The sequence below is a fragment of the Podarcis liolepis genome (genome assembly GCF_965112155.1).
Source record: "Podarcis liolepis genome assembly, chromosome: 5".
NCBI classification, from domain to species: Eukaryota; Metazoa; Chordata; class Lepidosauria; order Squamata; family Lacertidae; genus Podarcis; species Podarcis liolepis.
This window is the reverse complement of record NC_139556.1, coordinates 58624124-58641682: the sequence shown is the minus strand read 5'-3', so window position 1 is coordinate 58641682 and position 17559 is coordinate 58624124. Positions and strand designations below refer to the sequence as shown.

At 41.4% G+C, this 17559-nt stretch overlaps 2 protein-coding genes across 5 annotated transcripts in view; one reads left to right on the top strand and one right to left on the bottom strand.

Moving 5' to 3' along the window:
* The window catches only part of PDCD11 (programmed cell death 11), a 28249-nt gene extending 21442 nt beyond the window's left edge, over positions 1-6807 (top strand). For both annotated transcript variants that reach the window (XM_083505044.1, XM_083505045.1), the window contains exons 25-36: positions 19-196; positions 436-492; positions 1126-1248; positions 1564-1686; positions 2038-2188; positions 2330-2446; positions 2544-2684; positions 3072-3322; positions 3586-3754; positions 4181-4334; positions 4965-5130; positions 6282-6807. In XM_083505044.1, the coding sequence (XP_083361170.1) occupies positions 19-196; positions 436-492; positions 1126-1248; positions 1564-1686; positions 2038-2188; positions 2330-2446; positions 2544-2684; positions 3072-3322; positions 3586-3754; positions 4181-4334; positions 4965-5130; positions 6282-6447 (1796 nt within the window). In that variant the 3' untranslated portion in view covers positions 6448-6807. The remainder of the gene's footprint in view (positions 1-18; positions 197-435; positions 493-1125; positions 1249-1563; positions 1687-2037; positions 2189-2329; positions 2447-2543; positions 2685-3071; positions 3323-3585; positions 3755-4180; positions 4335-4964; positions 5131-6281) is intronic.
* Positions 6808-7746: 939 nt separating this feature from the next.
* Positions 7747-17304, bottom strand: CALHM2 (calcium homeostasis modulator family member 2). 3 transcript variants are annotated; one of them, XR_014526714.1, is made up of 4 exons: positions 17065-17304; positions 11559-12193; positions 9036-10138; positions 7747-8818 (listed from the first exon to the last, which is right to left on the bottom strand). XR_014526714.1 is itself a non-coding variant. In XM_083505121.1 (3 exons), the coding sequence occupies exons 2-3, from the start codon at positions 12099-12101 to the stop codon at positions 9722-9724; spliced, it is 960 nt and encodes a 319-aa protein (XP_083361247.1). In that variant the 5' UTR covers positions 12102-12193; positions 17065-17303; the 3' UTR covers positions 7747-9721. The 3 variants fall into 3 exon arrangements, 1 of the variants encoding a protein (XP_083361247.1); XR_014526715.1 differs by having other exon boundaries at positions 7747-9119; positions 9160-10138; positions 17065-17303; XM_083505121.1 differs by having other exon boundaries at positions 7747-10138; positions 17065-17303.
* Positions 17305-17559: the final 255 nt, after the last annotated feature.

Below are 17559 nucleotides of genomic sequence, written 5' to 3'. Positions count from 1 at the left end.
CTCCTCGCCCCTGAACAGGAGTTTACTCTCTGGAGAAAGGAACCATCACGCTAGGCTATGTGAGCAAGGTGATTCCGCATGTTGGCCTGAATGTTCAGCTTCCCTTTGAAAGGAAGGGGAAAGTCAGCCTTTTCCACCTGAGTGATTCATATGCTGAGCAGCCACTAGAAATGTTCAGCATTGGGAAAATTGTCAGGTAAGAGTCTTATGCAAAATCATGTGTGTAGACAAGCTGAGAGAATTTTATTTGACAGTCATTTAACCCTAAGTCCTTTATGGCCCTGAGCTTCATTGGTTCTCTTAGATCCTTAATGCTCTCATGAAGCCCATGACCAAGAAGAGTTATCACATAACTAATTTAATCCCAATATTGTCTGTGGAGAGGGTCTTTTCGAAACGTGCAGAAGTTCCATGTTTTCTTTTTCCTGCATACAGGTGCTATATCCTTTCCAGTGAAGGTAAAAAAATGGAAGTGTCCCTTCGACAATCCAGGTAAGAATCTACACCCTAAATTTAGATGGGAAGAAGATTAAATAATAATAATAATAGTAATAATAATAATAGAAAATACTCTATATCATATTGCACAGGTTTTCAAAATTAGCATAAATTGCCCTGCTATTTGGGACATAGGAAGAGGTAACCTAACATTTGGGCCTGAAGTGCAACTACAAAATTTTGTTGCATTTAGAATGGATTCTGCATAGCAGATAAATATGTGTCCTTTGATTCCTTTGCTAAAGTTGCTTGGTGTTTTTGAGTTCTTGATTTTTTTTTAGGATACTGTGGTTTCTTGTTTGTTCTTGACTTTTTTGTGTCCAGTGCTTAAGTGCAGGGGAAGTAAAGAAATCCCACTAGGACTTCTACTTCGTTCATTGCTTTCTAAACTCTAAGCTTTTCGAGGGCAGCTAGAGCTCTACTTTTCTTTATTAACAAAGTGGAGATAGAAGTTGTCAGCATTTCAAAGCCCTTGCATATGTTGCAATAGTTTCTGTACTATGGCTATGGGGATTTTTTTACTATATTGTCAGGATTTTCCGCTTTGCAGTCACCAGAAGTGTCCTTTCTAATAAAGAAGCCTATCCAGAAATAGGGCATTTCACTACTTCTCCATTTTTGTTATAGGATAAATCCCAAGAGCCATTGTAAAGTGGAAGACCCTGAAATCACATCCCTCGATGATCTTCAGAATGGTCAGCTCGTCAGAGGCTACGTCAAATCCATCACTCCATCGGGCATCTTCTTTGGGTAAGTTTCCCTTGCTGACCATAAAAAAGTGAATTCCGTGTTGTGAATGTTTGTTGGAATGGTGTCTAAATAAATTGTAGAGCAGTTTGGAGCCTATAGTTATAGAAGTCAGGAATGGCCAATTGTTCCATCTCAGAGCAACTTTACCTAACCCTGAAAAATCTGAATAAATTTTAATCAATTGGGGGGGGGTTTGTCCACCATTTCACTTATAACTTAAAGACATTTTTCTTTTAAGAAATAAAGCTGGTCTGCAAATAGGAGCAAAATAAACCTGTGTTACTATATGTCACTTCCCCCCCCCCCCCTTGGCAGGTTGTCTGACTCGGTTGTGGGTCAAATCCCACCACAACTTATCTCTCCTCTCTTCATCTCGGATCATTCATTATGTGCAAAATACATACATGCCGGCCAGTTTCTTACTGCCAAGGTTTTCAGGTAGGTGTGATGTTTCCTAATAGAGGGGTGAATCTGGGATGGAAAATATTGCGGAGACACATGAGGACAGTATGGTTCACAGGACAACAGAGACCAGAGTTCAGATATCACAATGGTTGTGGGCTAACAGGTGGTTTTGGGAAAGCATGTCTATATTTTCCTCTGCTCACTATCTTATGAAATGGAAATTATAATGACAACCATAGAGGGCTGGTGTGATGCTCAACAAGCTGAATAATGTTAAAGCCTGTGTTACTATTAAGAAAGTACTGTGTAGATTTAATGTTTATAGCAGTTCCTTATCTCTCCTGCCACTTCCTTTCTGCCCCTTCTCTTTTACTCATTCTGCAGTATAAATAAAGAAAAGAACCTTGCAGAGCTCTCTCTCCTTCCTGAAGACACTGGGAAGCCAAGCATTATCCCAGAGTCCGTGGAACAGCCAGTTGGTGAAAAGGACGCGCAGCCAAGAAAGCGAAAAAGGGAAAACTCTGAAAGTGAGCAGGTATTTATCCTGGAAAAGAGCTTTTAAACCTCACTGTTGTTGTGAACAGTTAGCCAACGATTCAAACAAACTACACAAAAATGTTTGTTAATATTTTTTTTTTTAAATAAAATAAGCTGCTCTACCTGAACTTTTTTTTAGGAGGTTAAAGCACGAAAGAAGAAAACTCGGTGCCCTGAAGATGATGATAGTGGTGTTGAGGTTTACTATCGGGAAGAAGAGGAGGGAGAAGAGAAGAAGTGTGCAACAAAATCTAAGGTAAAAGACTGCCTGGAGCATTGTTCGTGCTTTGCGTGGGATGCTTGCTGTGTGTGTTTCTAAATAGAGGCTTTTTTCTTGATTGTGTTTTCTGCAGGAAAAGAAAGTTCCAAGGCTGCAGGTTTCAGCCAGCTTCACATGGGAGGAAGGCTTAAGTGTGCTGGATACGACCATGTTGAAACAGAGGGAGCAAAGCTCTGACAGTGAAGAAGAAGACGACGATGTTACAGAGTCCACGGTAGAGCATCTCAATGTATTTTGCTTTGCATAGTGCTTGGTATGCAATCCTGTTTACTTAGGCCTCTTAAGAGAAGTACTATCTTGCTGGCCTAGAAAGTACAAAGGCAGTGTTTTGCTTCTAAAATTAGCTTAGCTCTATGTCAGGAATTAATTTGTGCAAAACGCCTTTTGTGTTTTAGGCTTGCAACTGGGATTCACTTATTTATATATACCTATGTCTATAGCGACTATCCATATATAGTTCCTTTTCTCTAGATGTGTTGCTCTGAAAAGAATGTTTTTTTTATATGCAGCTGAATTTTGAGCCATGCCTCTACTCGCAAAACTCTCTCTCTATCCTTTTCAACTAATTGCCTTCCTCTCCTGCCTTGGCCCTCTGTTTCAGACCAAGAAGCAGACAAAGAAGAAAAAAGAGCTCGAGAAGCAGAAGGCAGAGAAGGAACTCTCCAAACTTGAAGCTGCCCTGATGGATCCCAGCCGGCAACCTCAGACAGCCGACGACTTTGACCGATTGCTCCTTGGCAACCCAGACAGCTCCATCCTCTGGTTGCAGTACATGGCTTTTCACCTCCAGGCTACGGAGATAGAGAAAGCAAGAGCTGTGGCAGAAAGGGCACTCAAAACCATCTCCTTTAGGTGAACTGCTTCCCCTTATCATCCATTTTTGAGCTTTTAGTTGATGAGCTGCTGTTGCCCATGCATGCTTAGCTTGGCTTTATGTCATGGGAGGGGCACCTGCAGAACAAAATGGGCAATTCTGTTACTTTCTCTCCCCTCCCTTCACAGACGTTGTCCAGTCAGATCACCTGCTTGCTCTTCCAGGTGGATTTGTTGAGCAAAAGGCTAGCATTGAGCCATGTGTAGGTAGGGTGGTTATTTGTGGTGCCTCTCTCTTTCAGAGAGGAGCAAGAGAAGCTGAATGTGTGGGTTGCGCTGCTGAACCTGGAGAACATGTATGGCACCGAGGAAGCGCTAATGAAAGTCTTCGAAAGAGCCATCCAGTACAATGAGCCTCTGAAGGTCTTCCAACAGCTGGCAGACATCTACAGTGGCTCTGAGAAATATAAGGTGAGGCTGGGTTTACAGTGTTGCCAAGAGAAAGATCACTTCTGCTCACTGAGTCTAGCAGGGAAATTGCTTGTTCATTCTGTTCTTGGGAAGAGCCCACCTTGGTTGATCCACCTGGATCCTGTGCTTCCATCTACCCTGTGGATTTATCATGCTGTGGATTTTTCCTCCATTTTCGACAAGCATCAGGCTGATTCCCTACATGCCTCTTTCTCATGTAAGCAGTACCACCACATTGTCTCTTGCTCTAACTTGTTGACTGCATAATATCCTCTGGGACCCATGAGTTGAGTTCTGTACTCCAAGATTGCATACAGTTGTGAATGAAGATATTGGAATAGCATACAAAGGCAAGGGAGAACCACAGGATTCAAAGTGTGTTTCCATGGTTTGAACGATCCTCTCTCCTCTGATTTTTATTTTCAGCAAGCTGATGACTTGTACAACACAATGCTGAAGCGCTTTCGTCAAGAAAAGTCTGTGTGGGTCAAGTACGCCACTTTTCTCCTGAAAAGAGGCTTAGTAGAGGCAGCTCATAAGCTCCTCCCACGTGCACTGAAGTGCCTGCCAGTCAAAGAACGTAAGAACCTCTTCCCTCTTCTTTCCTATGATTAGCATCTAAACGTCATGTTCGTTATTTATGCATTACACAGGTAATATCTAGGAAATGCAGCATGTGCTGTGAATCTAAAAATATCCATAGCCATTGTTAGCAAATTCTCTTTTTTATTGGTACTTTCCTTAAAAAAAACCCCAACACTATTCAAAGTTAATCAGTTAGGAATGGGGGGTGGGTGGAGCATGTTCTGATTGGGGAGATTTCAAAGTTAATATAAAGGACTGTGTATATTCCTGGATGCTGCAGTTTTACCAATGGCTTGAGAAATTCAGACAGGATTTTCATAGCCTAGATTGAATGCAGAATATCCTTTTGCATTGATTGCATAATTTCATTTCTTTCCCTCCCGATGCACCTGAAGCAAACCCAAACAATAAAAAAATTGCCAACACAATGAAGAATGCACATTTTATGAAACAGGGGGGGGAGGTGTTACATAATTTTAGCTTTGTTGCCTACTCTGGGAATTTGGTAGCATGGAACTCCAATTCCTTGCTAATATTATTGCCAAAGTAACTACAGCATCCTTGAACTCTAAGCAGAGGCAGTGACAACTAGCCAGAAGAACACTTCTAAAATGCACTTTTGCAGATCTGGATCTGATATCAAAGCTGGCACAGCTGGAGTTCCAGTTTGGTGATCTGGAGTATGGCAAGACCGTTTTTGAGAATACCCTGAGCACCTACCCGAAGCGTACAGACATCTGGTCAGTGTACATAGACATGATGATCAAACATGGCAGCCAAAAGGAAGTACGGTGAGTACTAGCATGGGAAAGTGGGCTGGTACTTCTGAACTTCCTAGGAAATGATGTAAATACAACATAAGGGATGCTTCTTGGCCTTAAATCCAGGGAAGCTGGGAAGCTTGATTTCATGTGAGCAAATATTTACAACTCTGAAAGGTGCCACAGGAAGTGACTGGATGATAAGCATTAAGAACCTGTATTAGGCCTGCTATTTACTAGAGGAACCCATTGGCTTTCTTTCTCAATACTATCCCTTCTCTCAGCCTGGAAGCTGAGAGTCTAGCATGGGAACCTTCATACTCATTGGCCATGATTCCTAGTTTTCAGAAAAGGCACAAAATGTATGTAAATTGTAATTGCAGTCTGGTAAAAAAAATATTGTTCCATAGCACAGAAATTTAATGAACTTGCTGGTATGAAAACTGGGGTGTGGGGCATGTGGCTTCAGAGCAACATCATATGTTGCAGAAGGGCAAAACAGCCCTTAAAAGGCCACAACACTACTTACTCTCTAACAAGAGAAGAAGCAAGGGATTTGCATCTCTTACCAATTCTAGTAAATCAGTTTTGCGTCATAACATCCTAGCTGAGTTTAGATGTGATGGGAATTTATAGATCTCCACTATGTGGGTGAGCCTTAGCTTTAATCTCTTAGCAGAAAACCATAGTTTTCTGTTACATGTGAACTCTGCCCCGGCTGCTGCAGGCGTGCTCTTAGACTAGAAATATTCTCACTTCTCAGGCTAGGGGTCCCCTGCCATGCTTGTAAAGAGCAACTGAGATGTGCTTGACATTTGACATTTGACAGAGCAGGATTTCTCAATGAGGGGGATATACCCCTCCAAGCATGTGTGTACTGAACTCTGAAGGAAAACACGCAAGTGAAACTTGTTCTAGTTTCAGAAGCTTTGTGAACAGATCCTTGTAGATGCTAGGAATCTGAAAGCTCTGTGATTGAACACAATGTCTGAATTTTCTGGAAACACGTGGTAGTCACTTCCTGTCTTCTAGGCATCATTTTGATAAAGCGCTTATGATGGGCAAGAAAGATTTGTACCCACAGGATCAGCTAACTCCTAGGCCCATGCTTTTTCTGTTGCTTGTTTGTTACCTGTTTGATTGCATAATAAAAAAGAGTTTTCCTTGTTTTTGTTTTGCAGGGATATTTTTGAACGTGTAATACACCTAAGCCTAGCAGCGAAGAAGATGAAGTTTTTCTTTAAGCGCTATCTGGAATACGAGAAGAAGTATGGCACAGCAGAAACAGTCCAGGCTGTGAAGGCAGCAGCACTGGAATATGTGGAATCCAAGAGCAGTCTTGCTTGAGGGCTAACTTCTAGAGCAGTCAGGCTTTTTTTTGTTCTCACTTGCAGTGCAAGAGGCAGCAGGGACAGAGAAGCAGACCATAGCTGTAAGGAGGAGAGTGTTCCTGCCTGCTCCATTTCCTGATCTCAAAAGCAGATTGGGGTAGCCCGGACCAAATTACTATGCTTTATCAAGAACTGTGTGAGAGCATAGTTTCTGTAGATGTTTATACCTATTGAACCTTACAAAAACTTTTGAATATGAGAATTATAGTTGGAGCTTTATTTAAATTTATTTTGGAGTTTAAAAATAGCAGAAAGTCACCCACTACTTTGTGCTTTCCTGTTGCTCTGCTCATTAAATGAACTAGGGTTTTTTAAAGCTTCCTGTTTCTTCTATTCATTTCCAAAGGTGCAAGGAATACTTCTGGTGTCTGTCTTCTGCCAGTATTCTAGGGTGTGTTTCCTGGCTTGTCTCATTAGATTCATTCTCACATACTATAAATCTGACTTAAGAGAGAACTATTGGTTATGCCAATATGCAAGAGTTGGAGTTACTCACTGATGCCATACTTTATGAATATATACCTAGAAAATTATGCCAGGGCTGTTTTCCAGCCCTTATTTTAAAATGGCACATATACTTAACACCTAAACACAATGTAAAAATAGCAGGTGAAAATGGTCCTCTGATATCTGATTTGTCATATAGCCATGACCCAAATTAGAAACACTTTCCAAGGCAAAACTCTTAATTTTTCTTCTACACTTTCTATCCTATATTTGCATTGCACAGAATCCAGAGAATGTAATTTATTTATCTGGTGAACAGAAAAAGTCCTAGCTGCCTAGTGAATAATGTAGGGGTAATGTCTTACATCCATTCTCTTAATGTTTAGCAGCTGTACATCTTGGTCCCTTTTACATCCCATTTGTTACTGCTTCCATCCCCTTTGTGCCCACTTGATCCTTATCAAAAGCTTTGCAATAATACAATTGGGATAAGCAGAATATATTTTACAAACAACACAGAACTGATGTAAAATCATCAGATCACCTGATTAATTCAAGGGACAAGATGTCTTCTGATCATTTACACAGAACTGACCTGGAAAAGCAGGCATAACCCATCCCTTTATATGCTTTCCAGCAGTGGGGTATAGTAAGCCGGGGAAAGTGAGTTGCAATGCCCGTAGATTTTGGTATGTGACAGACACATGTGAGACTAATGTTAGATTTCTTCACAGAACCGTAATGGTTTAATGTTACAATTCCACATAAATCTTGTCAATGTCTTGAATGCCCAAGAAAACTAGAGATGTGGATGTTAAGTCACTTGAAAGGTGACTGTTGCAGCATTTACTGGAACCATGAAAAATGACAAAACATACCTTGGATCATGTTGTTTATACAGTCCATGTGGTCTGTGCCATATTTGAATAAGGAAGACCATAAAAGCCATGAGAAATTATAACATCATTTAGAAAGAGCCGTGGAGTGAAAAAACACAAAATCAAATTACAGTACATGATACCGGACTTCTTATAGGGTCCCTCAGCCAGGAAAAGGAAGGTCTTCAGGTCTTCTGTTCATCTTAGTGTGGCTTAAAACTCCAAGCAGGAATCAAATTCTGATTATGGTTTTTGCTGAGGATACTAAATGTTTATACCTTGCGAAAGGTAGAATGTCATGGATAGGGAACCTGTGTGCCTCTAGATATTGTTAGACTGCAACTCCCATAATCTGACCATTGGCCATGCTGGCTAGAGCTGATTGGAACTGGAGTCCAATATCTGGAGGCCACCTATTAGCCATCCTGGAAATAAATAGAAGTGCTTTTTGGTATAGCAGCAATTCAGGTAATTAGATAAAATCCCTGATTTAATAATTTGGGGAGTCACCCTTTCAACAACAGACCCTTGAAGCAGGACCCTTTACCATACTTTTCAACTCTAGCCCACAAACTTTTATTAAGAAAGGATGGTCCCCAAACTAAGATGACCCTTGCAACATTTTTAGTAAAGGATATGAAGATAATTGAAATAAATGGGGAAAGCAATAGTAGCTCTTTGCTGGTAGACAGTTATTCAGAGACAATTGTGCTATCATCTGAAGTCCAGTACATGGGAAGACATGTACAAGAGTCATAATGAGAAACGGGATCATAAAAGTGCAAACTGCAGAGTCTTGTCCATTAAATAAAATAATCCATTCTAGGTCAGTTAGGTGGTGGTTGTTTTTCAATCCTGTGGAGGAAGTACAGCAGATGCCACTCAGAAAACCAGAATTCAGCCAATCCCATGGGTCCTAGCCCTGAATCTTGATATGGAAGTAGGTTCTGAGAGACACTGCTGATAATTTCCTGTATTAGCAATCAGAAAATTGTTGCCTACCTCAGTAGTACCTCTGGATACGAACAGGATCCGTTCTGGAGCCCCGTTCGCATCTAGAAGCAAACGTAACTAGTGACGGCACGTCTGCGCACGCATGCGTCGCTTTTTGCTGCGCAAGCGGCAAAACCCAGAAGTAACACATTCCATTACTTCCGGGTTGCCGTAGAGCGCAACTCAAACGCGCTCAACCCGAAGCGCATTCAACCCGAGGTATGACTACATGTTTCCAGCCTACAGCATGCATCATCCCCTGATCATTGGCCATACTGTGTGGGGCTGGTGTGAGCTGGAGTTCAGCAGCCTCTGGGAGAACCACAGGTTCCCCACCCATACATACATACATATATGTATGTTTGAGCCCTCCTGGAGGAAGTCAAACAAAAGTACGTTAAGGCACAGCTGCATGATGGCATTATATTGTCTTCAAAATGAGGAGGAAAATAATCAGCAATTTTTGAGTAAGCAGAGCATCCAGTTCATTTCCTCTTCTTTCCATTGTATGTGGGAATACACCAGTGAGAGGCCTTTGGGTATCAGACCAGCTGTCCCCATCCAAGAGATTAGCTGCAATGTTTTCTTTTAGATTTATTATTCTCTTTGACTCGCAGTCCTGTGGTCTTAGTTTAGTAGTCCACAGTTCCAGATATTCTGCTGCTCCTTCAATTTCTGTTTCGAAATGTAGTCTTTCGGATGACCACTCACATCAAATCCATTAGCGATATCTTTTGCTGAGAGCTTAGGTCAACAGATAAAATGAAGGTAGGTTACAGCATAGATGTACCAAGAGTGGTGGTCACTCTTATAGTCCAGTTCATTCTATGCATGTATACTCAGAAGTAAACCCTATTGAGTTCAGTGGGACTTACTCCCAACAGGGAAATGTGTTTAAGTCCACAGGTTCTGCTAGGTAGCTAAGAAGGCCATTTCCTGGCTGTCGGGACCTAAGCTGTTTCCTGTCACACCTTTGGCCCATTTATGGAGACGGCTATAGAGGGGGAAGCCGTTCTTCTCCCGATAGATATAGACCCCTGTGATGGCCTCCCATTGTGGCCTGGGCTGAAGGGTTTCAACAGCAAATTCCTGCACCAACTCCTTCTCCTCCTTATCCAGACACACAAAGCCAAAGAAGTTTTTGACGTTGTTTGCAGCCACAACCTTCGAGTGTATCTCAGCAGTGCGCTGGAAGAGTTTGGCCTCGCTGGAGCGGTACAGATTCCAGTAGTCCTCCTGGCGGTAGCTGAGTGGTGAGCAGCAGTGTTTGAGGCACTTGGTGATGAACACAAGAACTGCAACCGCACCAATGAGCACCCACCCAAACAGCTGAAGAGAAAGACAAATAAACCAATTAAAATTTGCTTTCCCTTTAGGAGAAAGTAGGGTTCAGAAGGAAATCCTTGGCTACCACACACTGATTTTTATATACATAGAAAAATTCCCACAGTTGGTAAAACTGGAAATTACAAAAACCTAGTCATATACACGGAAAACTACAGTATATCCTGGAACAGGGACTCACTGGATGGGGGCACATTTGGGACTCCAAAACTGTCCTGGGCAGCGAAAAGCATGTCACAAAAGGGAAAAGTGATGCTTTCCCAACATCCCCTAAAACAGGCATGTCCAACCAGCAGTAGATCGTGATCTACCAGAAGATCCCTGGCTGATCTTGGTAGATACCGGGACCCCTATCGATCATGGGATTAAAAAAAAGTTTACCAAAAGTTAACAAATAAAAGTTGAAGAACTCTGGGCAATCCTCTGCAAAAAAAGCTCAATAACTCTGGGCAATCCACCCACTCCACGCATGCTCCCCCTCCCTCCAATGACAATGGGTAGATCACTGCCAATTTTTTTATACTGGGAGTAGATCGCAGTCTCTTGGGAATTGGATGTGCCTGCCCTAAAACAAGCAAAGCACCTATAACACACACACTCCTGCCAAATCAGACACACACCCCCCCCCGTCACAACAGTTATCCTTTCGAACCAAACAAATACCCAGAAACAAAAACAAACAATGGGGAGCAGCAGGGGGGCTTTGTGAATGTCAAGGAGTGTCTGAGGGTGCTATGTTGAGGGCCCAAGTTGTAGAGAAATATAAGAGGATTTAGTATCCAGTGACCAGACAGAGGCTGAAAATGAAGCAAGAGAGAGAGAGGACAGTTCAGTAGATTGTTGACCATTTAAGGTTGCAATCCAACATTTTCTTACTGTGGGGTGAGCTTCACTGAATTGAGTGTAGCTGCTTCTCAAGTAATCATGCAAAGAACTGGGTTGCAAGGGTTTGTAGATCAGCCCCCACTGGGGCAGCCACAGAATAAATTGAATCTATGTGCACAATCACATAGATCTAAAGAAAGCCCAGGGGCATGCTATCATACTATGATATCCTGAAAACCCAAAGTTCATACCATGATACGAATAATAACAGTAACTATGTACTACAATGATAATGGAGTAAAAGAAAAAGCAAACTCACTAGCAGAAAATAAAAGGAAAATAGTAATCAAGGGAATTACCATTAGTTAATCATATTGGTTGATGCAGGGGAAGTTAATAAAGACTCTAAAATGAACCTGTTTTAGGAATTTACAGCTTATCAGGTATGTGTCATATCCTAATATACCAAAAGCACACATTTTGGAATGGAAAAATATGTTCTAAGCCCTTAATTATTCTTATTCCAAGCAGGAGGCAGCACTCCTCTGCTTCAGACGAACAAGTAAGTAAAATGCAATACCTGAGACTCATATTTTAATCGTCTTATAACCTCATCCTGAAATCTTGTCAAGTTTTGCGGCACATCTTTACAAGGGAACCTGGCCATGGTTTCTGCTCCATAGCCAGGTGGAAACTTATCCAGAGATGTAGGTTCTATGAATTCACTCAAGGCACAGACATAAGCCTCTCCACGAAGCAGTGAGATCACGGACCACGTAACAGGAGCAACTGCAGCCCGTCCCATGACAGAGCCAAAGATCAAGAAGTTGGCTGCTGCTGAAAAGTTCTTGGTTCCTCGTTTGTGGCACTCAGCTACCAAGTTCCAAGTGTGAGTGTTCCAGATGACACCAATGACGAACAGGGCCAGAGCTGGTACACCAATGGCAGCCAGACCATAGATGTAGTTCCTAGCTGGGGAGCATGGACAATGGAAAGCAACCACAGAGAAAAGTTCTTGGCTTCCAACAGTGCCCAGAGCCACCAGGCCATTGAAAATCATCACATCTTTGCTCTTGAAGAAAAGTGAAAGGAAGCGGAAGTTTTCAGCAATGAAGGCAGCCATTTTGCTTTTCTGTATCCAGTTCAGACTTCAGTGTTCTGATGTGGAGTTGTCTGCAGCATCAAGGAGTCTTGGTCTTTTCACCTTTCCATGGGCTGCAAAACAGAATAGTTACTAAACATTGGGAACTAAGCATTATCATGGTTGCTAAAGGTCAACAGATACAATAATACATACTCTTATCCACTTAATAGCCACAATAATAATCCCATGCACACTATATTGTTTGCAATGTCTGTTGGATTTTGGTATACTTTTGGTATTTTCTTTACCTAGTACTATAAATTACATACCAAGTGTACCTGGTTGGTAGGTAGAATTCTGTCTTATCTGAGCAGTGAATCTCTACTTCTAGCATTATTTTGAGATGTAATATCCTAAAAACGGCTAGTGTTTTAGGACAGAAATGTGTCAATTAAAGCATGGGAATTTATGTTGTTTCATTACAAAATGTGCTGTCCAGTACTAGTACTATTCATTTTGATGATGACATTTAACAGAATCTTGGGGAAGTCATATTTCATTAGACTTAACGTAATTTTATTTATTTATGGCACAAATGTATATACTGCTTAACATAAAAAACACCATAGTGGTGCACAACATAAAAGCACAATATACCATAAACAGCATAAAAAATCAGTATAAACAGAAAGGTCTTAAGCAAGCGTCTAAAACTGAACACTGTTGATACTTGTCTGAAATCAGTAGGGAGTTCCACAAAGCACTGAATCTTCCTTGAAGTGTACCTATTTATCTGTCAAAGTATAAAGGATGTATAATAAATGAGACAACTTTCTTCTGATCACTCTGCCACTGTATCGGCTGCTTCCATTAATAATACTAGAAGATTAGAAAGGACTAGGCAGTCATGTACTTTAGTGAACAATCTGGCACTCCATTGCCTTTGAATCTGTAGCTGGACTTTTTATCTCACCGTACAAGAGAACACTCAAGCATGGCTTACCTTCACTTCTATGAGGCTTTAATGACCGACTGGAGTTTAAGTTTTCAGTGAAGAAACACCATTATCAGAATAGAAAATGTACTGCTGTTAATCTTAGGTTCTGTCCATGTGTTACTTTGCTACCAAATTTTCTGTGTGATCTTGAGACAGACGAATCCTTAGTTTTGTTGTACTTCCATTCACTAGTTCTGACCAGACTGTTGTTATGAACACAGGAGTATTTACATGAGTTTACTGTATTAGTGTGAACAGGTTGGACCAAATGAATGGCACTTGATGGATGGAATAATGAGGAACAAATAGTCATTGCCTGACTAATTTGAATCAATGGGAGGTACACGGAGTAATGAATTAATGGGAGCAACAATTCATTACCTTAGGTGACACAGCTGCATATCCTAGCAATTATGGCCACTCAGCAATGTGAATAATATATCTCCAAGCACCATCTAGTGATAGGTTTACTAACTGCACATTTGGGGCATTATACTTGTATGTATAAAAGTTTAATCCAGCATGTGCTTGAATGCCTCCTGCAAGATAGGGCCGGTTTGGAGGTACCCTAGGAATAGCAGGGTCTCAGACAGAGACCTTTCCTATCACCTGCTACCTGAGCTACTTAAATTATGGGCTGGCCCTACCATTAGGCAAAGTGAGGCAACTGCCTAAGGTGGCAGATGGAGGATGCCAGCAGCAGCTTCCTGGCTGTGCCTCATAAGGCCCCGGCCGGTTCCTTCTGTCAGGAGGACAGACTTGTGTGTGCTACAAGGCCTGACATGGCCCTCCTAGGTTAGCCTTCTGAGATTTAGTGGAGCGTGCTATTCCATGACCAGCCTTGTGGTAAGATTTGGCTCTCAGTCCAGTTGGCTTCTGTACATAGAAAGGGCAGGAGGTGCTTGCTTAAGGCAGCAAATGTCTTGGTTGGCCCTGCGTAAACTAGAGGTGCCAGGGATTGATCTTAAAACCACCTGTATTCAAATCATCTGCTCTACTGCTGTACTATTGTCCCTTCCCACCATGAACATAATTAGTAATGATTTTTTCCTGAGGACCCCAATATAAGGCTGCCATATGACTGGAATTTCCCAGACATACTAGGGATTTAGATGTCGGAAACTGTGTCCAGGCAGAAATCGCTTGAACGTCCAGGAAAATACAGATGTATGGCAACCCATGTCGTAAGTGTAGAATTTCCTTAAAAAACTCAACAACATTGCCCCCTCCCCCAAAAAAACAAAAAACAAACAAACCAAAAATCAACAACTTTTGTGCCTGGATTTTTGAAATATGGCAACCCTGCCGCAATCTCTCTTTCCATGACAGTTAAAGCCAATTCAGTCCCCAACACTCTGCAGGCCTGAAGCCTGATCCCTCCTTCTTTTCCTCACCATCCATAAATGCAGCTTAGGGCCAGGAGCAACAAATTTTTAAAAAAGTTACCCCACAAGTAACCATCTCTGTTATCCCTTCAGTCCTCCAAATGGATAATTCTAGATTCTCCTTCAAACTATGGTAGGATTTGTTTTGTTCCAATATGTGTCACTTTGTATTTACAGTACATCGAATAATATCTGCCATTCTTTTGCTCATTTATTCAGAGGTGTTCCCCACCCCCGAGTTGTACTCACTCTGGTCTGGATTGCAGCATTTTGAAAAACGAATAATTTGAAGTCATTTCTAAACTAGGTTACTACCCTCTTCACCTCGAAGTTCATATCATTTATAGTTAAACACTAGATCATTTTCAACACAGATTCTTAGGGGATGCGGCTGTTTACTTCCCTCCACCGTAACAACTCTCAGTCCATTTATCTGTTTACTGATTTTTAGTGTGTTACAAATCCACAAAGGACATGGCTTTTTATCCATGCCTGCTAAATTTTATTAAAATAAATCCCCTGTGTTCCTTAAGTATTATTTTGACACATTTCTGTTATCTAACACCCCCAGTGTCATCCTAGTTTCTTCACAGAATTTTATTGAGTTTTTAATTTTTTTTTGTAATATTCTCCTCAAGTTCTTTATTTGCTTGACTTACCGGTACACACAGCTTGTCTGTGTGCTCCGCCCCCCACCGCCGAGGGCAAGACTTCCACTTTTTAAAGGAAGCTTTCTTGCCTTTTATAGCTTCATTGACTCTTCTATTTTTAACCATTCTGTGTTCCTTTTGGACTTGTTTGTACCTTGTCTAAGCTGTGGTATTCATTGCATTTGAGGAGTCTCTGTTATAGTGTTTTGTTCTGACATAACCTCCAAGCTTCCTGAAAAGATATGGCACTTATAACAGTACCCTTTGGGTTTCTTTTACCAGTCCTCTTATTTGGGAAGCGTGTGATAAAATTAACTGAATGTGCTGTATTTTCTGATGTTTTTTTTAGAAAACAAATACATATATGCTGCATTTCCTAGGATTATGTTCCCTGTTCCCAAATAGCTTGACCATGCTTGTGTTTTTCATCAAATAATAATAATAAGCAGGGGGGGGGGTTTCAGCTGGAACTCACTGGCACTCAGTTCCAGCACCTCTCACATGGGTGCCATTGCCATTATAAGAGAACAAGGGAGGTGTTCATGATAAGTTCCAACACCTCTTTTACTAGAAAAACAGCACTGATAATAAGCATTAAGTCAAACTGCCAGAGGAGGAAAGATGTGGTAGATGTATGGTCTTCCAAGTCATGGACAGTCTCCCATCATGCCTTAAGTACAGCTAAAACCAATCTGGGGCTTCGGCTTATGTTTTTAAAAATATTGGAGGCATTTTTAGGTTGCAATCCTATACCACATACCTGGGGGTAGGCCGTGCTGAATTCAATGGTGCTTACTTTGTGGTCCTTGCAGCACCTAGTGCCGTCCAGCTAAACAGAATTTTCTCCTACGGATTTTAATTGGGCTTCATCAATGCAAGTCAACTAACACCTTAGTTTGCAAGTCGTATCAATTAAAGGATGTTTGTGGGCTTCCCATACGATTATGGTTGGCCACTGTGAAAACAGGATGTTTAACTTTGGGTAGGGCTTTTCTTATGTAAATGCTTTATGCATCTTCAGCCTGAGTACTTGCAGTACAGAAGATAGCAGAAATTAAAATGATTATACAAGTGAGAGGAAGAACCAGGAAATTCCTTTCCATCTACTCATACACGTGCTTGAGTCATGCACTCTCAGGACTGAAGGACTGAATCCACATTAATACTCGGAACTGAACTTCTATGCAGCAATTTTGGCACCTTAGATCTCTAATATATCTGGGAAGAGGCAGGTTGGGGTAGGGAAGTAGACAGGCTTTCCCATTCCTTCTCTTTCCCTCCCTCCATTATAATCTTCAGGAAAATATAAAAACACCATTAACCTCCTGTTAATGCTGATGGAATCTATTACTCTTATACTTTACACTGTAAGGTCACTTGCAACATAAATGCAAAAGATATATACGTCTGGCATCTCACATGTCATCCTTGTGCCTGAGAGCCACACCCTTAGACCAAGGCCTGAATGTCAGAAACAGCCACGCACATCAGTACATACACAGACCAACTACCCCACCCAGAGATTTGTAGATTCTTTTAACGTTCTTGTGCAGGGCTTGTTGAAATCGAAACAAAACAAAAGCACCGCTTGAAATTGAAATATTGATAGAAGATGTGAAAGAACTGCTCACATAGCAGAGCAGAGAACTATATAGTGTGTAAGCTATTGTGTGTAAACCAGCTGGGCTTGCTGCCAGTTTACTACCGCTGCACAAAAATAGTTTGAGAACATTTTACGGTAGAAGCAAACAGGCGGCAAAACTGATCTTTTCTACTTCTCTAGCTCTGACATCTGACAGCCCAGCAAACTTTTCTTGCTAATAATAGGAGAGGGGGGGTGCTGGGATTGTTTTATTAAAAATAATAATAATCACAAGTAGATATATTTAGTGCATGTATTTGTTTTCAGAAAGCTCCAGGTTTCCCAAAATCAAAATGAAACTTGATGAGAGAGAAAACAAGTTACTTACTTCTGCAGGTCACTGTATCAGTTTCCCGAGCCTCTTTTTAGCTGACCACGTGGGTTTTGAATCTATTCCAGGAACATCTGGCTGCCCTGCACGTGAGGATAGAGAATGGGATCAGATGCAGAAATTGCCACTGACAGAAGAAATAGTTAAAAAGTGTGAGTGTGCTGCTATCTAGCAGCTTCCTTTTGCTTGCAAAGGGCCTGGGTGGTGTAGTTTTTTTGGGTTTTTTTGTTTAATTTTCATGTGCAAAGGGAGGGGAGAGGCTTCCGTCTGGGTGGGGATTGTAAAGGGAGGGAGGGAGAGAGAAAGAATTGGCCAGATTCATCCTCTTGCTGTCATGCAGAACACTGTGCCTTTAAGGAAAGGAGAAAAGCCTAGGGAAATGGTAGGAAAAAAATTGTAAGGAAATTACTGGAAAAAATGAAACTCTTCATAACCAGATCAAGATGACTCATTCACAGAACAGAAAAAAACAACAACCTTTGCCTTCAGCTG